General features: G+C 47.5%; 1 protein-coding gene across 1 annotated transcript; it reads right to left on the bottom strand.

The window, feature by feature from the left end:
- Positions 1 to 253: 253 nt before the first annotated feature.
- Positions 254 to 3,989, bottom strand: LOC114497143. Its single transcript, XM_028512742.1, is given in 3 exon segments — positions 254 to 2,219; positions 2,624 to 2,702; positions 3,629 to 3,989. Coding segments are annotated over 3 exon segments (2,406 nt in total).
- Between the last annotated feature and the right edge of the window lie 3,711 nt (positions 3,990 to 7,700).

Raw genomic sequence — 7,700 nt, 5'->3', positions numbered from 1 at the left:
TCAGTGAAATCCACCTGCAGGTCTTCCAGGGGTTGACTTCCCCAGCACTGTATTCCTGGTGGGACCCGATTGTTTCCCACTGCATTATTCTTGGCGCAAGTTACACACCTAGCTGCAACATTGGCATATAGTGAGGTGAGGTTGGTATGTATAGATACCTTCAGAGCAGGTTTTCTAGGGCTGTTTTCCCTAGATGGGTCAGGGTGTGACAATTCTGGACCACCTGCGCCGCCTGACTCTGGGGCACATAAATTCATCCTTCAGAGAGCCACCACAGGCCTTCTGATGTTCTGGATGCCCGAGTCTGCCTGGTCCATTGTTCTTCAGCTGACTGATAATCTTGGGTGTTTAAGGGGGAGCTGATCAAAGGGCCCACTATAGCTTTTGGAGAGTCTTGTCTCTTAGAAGCAGCTTTTGCGGCCTGATCCAAGAGCTGGTTCCCTATGGCCTTTTCTGCGTTGCCCTTAGTGTGTCCCTGACAGTGCATTACTGCTATCTGAGCTGGACTCCATACGGCCTCCAGGAGTGGGAGGATTTCGGTTTTGTTTTTTATTTCTTTCCCTTTGACAGTCAGTAGTCCTCTTTCTCTATAGATGGCCCTATGTATGTGGAGGGTGGCAAAAGCATACTTGGAGTCAGTGTATATGTTGACCCTTTTTCCCTTGCTTAGTTCCAGGGCTCGAATGAGGGCATAAAGTTCTGTCCTTTGTGCCAACCACCCAGAGGGCAGAGGCTCCACTTCAAGGATCTGGTCTTTTGTAGTTACTGCATACCTGGCAATCTGCTCCCCCTTCTCAGTTATGGTACTGCCCCCATCTGTGTACAGGTTGAGGTCCCCCTGAGCCAATGGCTGGTCTCTTAAATCTAGCCAGCTGGCATATATCTGATCCATGATCTCCTCACAATCATGGTCGGGTTCCCCGGTTTCTGCAGGTAAGAAGGTGGCTGGATTGATTTTGCACACTGCCTTTAGACGTACTTGGGGGTTTTCCTGCAGCATCCCCTGGTACTGGGTAAGCTGGGGGTTGGATAGCCACCGATGTCCCTGCCCTTCAAGGAGGCTGTGTACAGTGTGCGGCATATATAAGCAAATTTCTTGCCCCAGGGTGAGTTTGTCAGCTTCTTGGAGGAGGGAAACAGCAGCTGCTATGGCCTGCAAGCAGGGTGGCCATCCAGCTGCCATGTTATCCACTTGCTTGGAGAAGTAGGCTACTGGGCGTTCCCATGGTCCGACTTCTTGAGTCAGAACTCCTAAGGCTACTTTCTCCTTTTCATGGGCGTAAAGGGAGAAAGGCTTATCGGGGTCGGGTAAGCCGAGGACTGGGGCGCTAACCAGGAGTTCTTTTATTTTCTCAAAAGCACCCTGTTGCTCCATTCCCCTATCAAATGGAGCAGTCTCTGCCCCTTTAAGGGCTTGATAAAGCGGCTTTGCTATTTCCGTGTACCCTGGGATCCATATTCGATAAAACCCTGCAGCTCCTAAGAATCCCTGGAGCTGTCTTCTAGTCGTTGGGCTGGATTGTTGATTGATCACAGCACTCCTCTCAGTTCCCAAAGTCCTCTGCCCCTGGCTTATTCGGAAACCCAGGTATCAAACTTCCTTTTGGCAAATCTTGGCCTTCCTTTTGGACACCCGGTAGCCTTTGGATGCCAGGAGCTGGAGCAGGGCCCGCATCCCTTCCTGACACTTGTAACTCCCTGGCCTTGCCAACAGCAAATCGTCCACATACTGGAGCAAAATAAGGCCAGAATGCTGCTCTGAGAATGGTTTCAGGTCCTGGGCTAATGCTTCACTGAATATAGTGGGGGAGTTCTTGAATCCCTGAGGCAGCCGGGTCCAGGTCAATTGGGTCTTGGTGCCAGTGTAGGGGTCTTCCCATTCAAATGCAAATATTGGTTGACTTACGGGGGCCACAGGTATGTAAAAGGAAGCATCCTTTAAGTCTAGGCAGATAAAATGCGAGGCAGTCAGGGGAAGTTGGCTCAGTAGTGTGTAGGGGTTAGGCACCATTGGATGCAGAGTCAGGGTGACCTCATTAACAGCCCTGAGGTCTTGTACTGGGCGGTACCCAGACCCATCTGGCTTTTTCACGGAGAGGAGCAGCGTGTTCCATTGTGATTGACAGGGAACCAGTATTCCTTCAGACAGGTACTTATTTATTACCCCTGATATACCTAGCCAGGCCTCTTTAGATATATGGTGTGGCAGGAAAAGAAAACTCCAAAAGTTTCTTATGCTCTGTAACTGTAACACTTGCAAAATTTCACACAGGACTGTAGAAGCTGACAAGTCATAACCAAAGCAACGGCCAGTTACTCAAGGCCGTACACAGACTCCCATGATAAGCTCCTGTGCTCTGTAGCTTCTGCAAATTCCTCCTGCGTTTTCCCTTTGTCTCCCATATAAGGTAGCTGGACCTAACTTCTGCATTCAGCTTCTGTAACCTTGCTTTGCCAGCCACGTAGGTAGGGAGTCCGGGACTATTTAAACCCCGGGAGAGTAAGGATCGGTGCTCAGAGGATTTGGATGTTAACTGTTATATTCTCTTGCAGCGAGACATTTCACACGGAGACCAGAGGACAGTTATTTTGTAGAAATTTATTTATAAGGCCAATTAGTTACCTGCGCAGGGGCGGACTCTTCCAAACGTGCCGGAGGCACTCAGCTCCTAAGAGCCACAACCGAGAGTCGCGCCCTACATCTGTTTCACCAGATTTTTATAGAGAAAGCGAGCAAGCAAGCCTGGTACAGAAGCTGAGGTGGCATTTAGCAATTGGCTACATTTGTACAATGCGGCATACAATCATTGGTTACTTCAATATCAGCACCTGTAGGCAAAATTTCCTCTTGGTGGGCAAAGATAAGCATTCATGCAATTAACTCTAATGCAATTTCCTGATTTCCTGAGATAACGCAATTTCCTAATTTCCTGAGATAATGCAATTTCCTTCTTCACTGTTTAACTCTAACATTAACCACCCCCTCTGGGCCTCTGGGTAATAAAGTTTGTGCTTCGTTATCTCCCCACGTGCGGGTGGATTTTCCACAACATGGTATTGTTTGAAGCAGCGGGGCTGTGCCCCTGTTTTAAGTCTATGATCACCAGGGTTCGGCTGGTGGCAAGTCCTGGTGGGTTTTCTTCAGCCCATACATCAGAAAATTCCTCCGTGAGAGAATCTTGGCTGCCTAGGCCTCTATCTTCTTCATAGACCCGGTATTCTTCCTCCCGGGGCATAATGAGGGCCACCAAACTCGCGTTGCCTAATTTGAGTGTGGCTTGTCTGGAGGGGTGAAAGGCTACCCAGGCCAAAAGCTTACTTAACAAGTCTCTGCCTAGGAGGGGCACAGGGCATTCAGGTAGGTAGAGGAATTCATGGCAGACCTGGTGCCCTCCCAGCTCAATTGTCCGGGCTTGACAGAATTTCTTTGGCTCACTGGGCTTCCCTGTGGCTCCTACTATGGAAACTTCTCAGCCTGATGGTAGAGCCATGGGGGCGGTGACTACTGAATGCTCCGCTCCAGTGTCTATCATGAAAGTCAGTGGTTTGCCCCCCACTCTGGCTCAGACCATGGGCTCGTGGGGGCCAAGTTTCATTGAGCCCAGTCCTGCTCATTCAATAGCCAAACCCGCCAGACTGAGGATCCCAGGGGCTGAGGGAAACACTGGATCCTCCTTCTGCTTTTGGTTTGGACAGTCCCGTTTCCAGTGGCCTCTTTCCTTACAGTAGGCACACTGGTCTTTGTCTACTTTAAAATAGCCTTTCTGCCCTTTCTTCTGCAGGCCCTTCGCTGGGGCTGCCAGGGCAGCTGTCAACAGTGCTGCTTTTCTTTTCTGTTTTTCTAAGGCTGTGGTCTCAGCTGCCTCTTCTCTATTATTATAAACTTTGTTTGCCATTTCTATTAACTGGCTGATGTTCATGCTGGCAAAACCCTCTAATTTCTGCAGCTTTTTGCAGATATCAGGTGCCGACTGAGTCACGAAAGCCATATTAATCATCCGCTGGCTATCTGGACTCTCAAGGTCAAAAGGAATGTATATTCTGTAAGCTTCAGTTAGTCATTCTAGGAAATATCCTGGGCTTTCATCTGCCCCTTGCATTATATTGGAAACCTTTGCCATGTTGGTAGGTTTTCTGGCTCCGACCCTGACCCCTTGTAGGATAGCCTCCCGATATCGTTCAAGAGCTACTCTCCCTTGCTCTGTATTGTGGTCCCAGTCTGGCTGAACTTCTGGAGCTGCCACTCGGGCATACTGGGATCGACAGTGCCTGCTGGGGCATGGGTTTCAAGATTTTGATGGGCCTCCTTCAAGATCTTGCGCCTCTCCTCCGTGTTAAATAGCATTAACAGGAGCTGGTGACAATCATACCAAGTGGGTCAGTGAGTCTGCATTATGGATTCCATTAAATCAATCAGAGCCTGCAGTTTTTCTGAATATGAGGGAGTATGGTGTTTCCAATTAAGGAGATCAGTGGTGGTGAATGGCTGGTAATAAAAAACCACAGGTCCTGGCCTAAGTGTCCCATCATCTGCCACCTGCAAGGGCCCCTAAGCCTCTCTCAGTGGCATCTGATAGGCCTGGTGATGTCTTAGCTGGGTCACAATTGGTGATGGTGCAGTTTCTGGGAGCCCTCATGGGGCCTCCTCTGGTGGGGGTGAAACTGATGAGGGAGGGGTGTCTGGCCCTGGCAGTGCGGTGGGAGGTCCCCTGTATGGTGGCGGAAGAAAGGGTTGGTCGTCCTCAAGGTGCCCCTGGTGGATTGGATGCTTTGGGCCTCTAGCCACCAGGATCTTGGTTTGGGGTCCAGACCTCTTCTGCCCTGCAGCACCTAGATGCTTCGGGGCCACTGTGGCGCACTGCTGGAACCACTTAGGCATGTCCTGAGCTAACTCCTGCCACCTATCTATGTAGACATATTGACCTGGGTGTCCTGGCTTCCCAGGACTATCAGGTGACTATCAGGTGAACTGCTCTAATTATAATCAGATTAAGGGTGCCCTCAGGGGGCCAGCCTACCCCAAAGGTGGGCCATTCTGAAGTGCAGAAAATTTCCAGTTGTCCCAGGTTCATCGAGGGGTCTTGTCCTCAAAACCGGTCAAAATTCTGGAGCATACAATCTAGGGCCGTTGACGATCCGCCTCCCATGTCTCCCTCCCTCACAACACAGACAAACAAAGGGTAAGGGGATCTTTCTCATGCCTGCCTGGCCTGTCCTCTCAAGAGAGACTTAGGTGGTCTTAGCTGAAGGCTGCCCGTGTAGAATTCGGGTTGAACTCCCAGCCATTATGCCGTATGGCCAACCCAGGAACTGCAGGTGAGGGCCCAATCAGACTCTGTAAGCCTGGCCAGCTCGTGGAGTCACAGATATATTCACACACACAGTCACACAGAATTTACAACTTTTCCTCCCCCGAGTAGGATTCCAGTGGCCTGAGCCTTGGCTCAGACTCCTGAATTTTTTCGGTTGAGAGGTGATTAGCCTCTCTCTGGTCTTGGGTCCAGTCTCCGGGAAACTTACTGATTCTGATTTGGCACCTCCGACAGTTTGTGGTTCATCTCTCCCCTTCTGCCCGGGTCTTAGAGCGTTTGGGGATGTGGCAAGGGAGTCTTCGCCCCGGGAAGCCTGAAACAACCGGGGCACATACTCCTTCCCCTGGGGTAGGGTTCCCCCACCAAGCCCCCAGTCGTCTTCACGTCTTCACCGGAGGCAAAATGCCTGCTTGCATGAGTCATTTCCCGGTCAGGGAACCAAAATGTTGTGGAAAATAATCCACACGCGGGAGAGATTGTGGAGCATGATCCTTTATTACACGCATGTGCTCAGAGGAGAAACCCCAAATTCTGAGCCCCAAACTCTGACCTCCCAGGGTTTAAATAGCTCTGGGCTTCCTACCTACATGGCAAAGCAAGGTTACAGAAGCTAAATGCGGGTTAGGTCTAGCTACCTTATATGGAAAACAAAGGAACAAAGTGCAGGAGGAATTTGTGGAAGCTACAGAGCACAGAAGCTTATCATGGGGGTTTTCTTTTTCTGCCACATGTTCATATCAAGACTTGTACAAGCATGTTCATAGCACTTTTATTCAATTTTAGTACAAAAAATCATAAAACTGGAAACAACCCAAATATTTATTGACAGGACAATAGATGAAAATAAAAATGTTACATAAGCATGCAATGACAATTACTTGAAAAAAAAATGACCTAGTGATCCACACAAAACCATGAATGCAGACATACTGTTAAACAAATCAAGTCAGGCACAAAAGCATATATGCTGCATGATTTCATTTTTCTGAAGTTCAAGGGCAAAGCAAACCCATGGTGATTGTATTAATCATTTATTATTACATAAGAAATTAAGCCAAAACTTATCATCTTAAAAAAGAAACAATAAGAATATATTATCTCAGTTTCTGTGGGTCAGGAATCCAGAAATAACTTTGCTAGATGTCTTTTGTTCAGACTCTCTTTCAAGGCTGCTTCAAGGTGTTGGCTAGGGCTGTAGTCATCTAAAGACTTGACTGGGGAACTTCTGTTCCCAAGCTCATTGGGTGTGGCTCTTGACAGGTCTCAGGTACTTGGTGACTGTTGACTGGAGACATTAGTTCCTTGCCATATGGGCCTCTCCTTAAAGGACTTTCCCATGGCAACTGACAGCTGTCCAAGCTGTGGCTCCAGGAGACAGTGAAAGAGATGGTGAGCAAAATACTAGTCAGTCTTACTGTAAACTAACCTCAGAAGAGATAGCAAGTCACTCAACACAACACGTACACTAGTGGAGGGGATGAATACCCAAGTGGGGATAGCCCATCTTAGAAGCTGCTCGCCTCAGTGACAGAAATAAGAACAGCAGTTGCTTATGGGTGATGGCAAATCTGTAGAAGGAGACACAAATAAACAGTCCGAGGTGATGAAAAAATTGTATGACTTGAATGGGTTGTTCGTTATATGGGTATATACCTTTCTCAAGATTCCTCAGTTTATACACTTAAGATCTGTACATTTCACTACATGTAAATTCTCCCTCAATTTTAAAATATTATTTAAAGGTTGCAATTTAAAAATGTTTTAAAGCATGATTTGTCATTTTAGATATTATTCAAATGAATGTAGTCCTTTATGCAGCAGACCAAATAGGTGAAACCACAGAAAAACATTCATTTATCAGGCCACACTTCAAGTATATAAACTTTGTAAAGGCAAAGGAACACAAATGCTGTATTTTTACAAGGTTCTATTTATTCTCCTTTGGAAATGGTGTTTAGGGTTTTTAGCCAAACCTCTAAGACTTAGTTGGGGATCTAAGGACAACAAGCCACAGCTTCTTCTTTTAAAATACCTGCCTACTTCTCAAAAATGGGAAAAGACAGGCAGCTCTGTTTAGAACCTAAGAGACTGTCCAGGGAAATGAGAGACATGGTGCTGAAACCAGGGTTGGGACTGGGGATAATTTCCACTCCATACTTTAGGATGTGGTGCTTCTAACAGGGGTCTCAAGCATTGGGGGGATAAGGAAAACCACCACTGCTTACAAAAGAGTGTTTTTGACAAATCAAGTATAAGTCAGTCAGAAACAGGTGGCTTGAATTTCTCTTAAAATAGACCAAAATTTAAAAGTTAAGAGAGGTCTTGCTTGGCCAAGTACATTTGTTTTCCAGACCTAGAACATTTAGAAAAGCAGTTCCATCTACTTAG

This window comes from Phyllostomus discolor, chromosome 5, assembly GCF_004126475.2.
Source record: "Phyllostomus discolor isolate MPI-MPIP mPhyDis1 chromosome 5, mPhyDis1.pri.v3, whole genome shotgun sequence".
Lineage (NCBI taxonomy): Eukaryota > Metazoa > Chordata > Mammalia > Chiroptera > Phyllostomidae > Phyllostomus > Phyllostomus discolor.
Note: the sequence above shows the minus strand (reverse complement) of the source record. Positions and strands in the feature narration are given on the sequence as shown.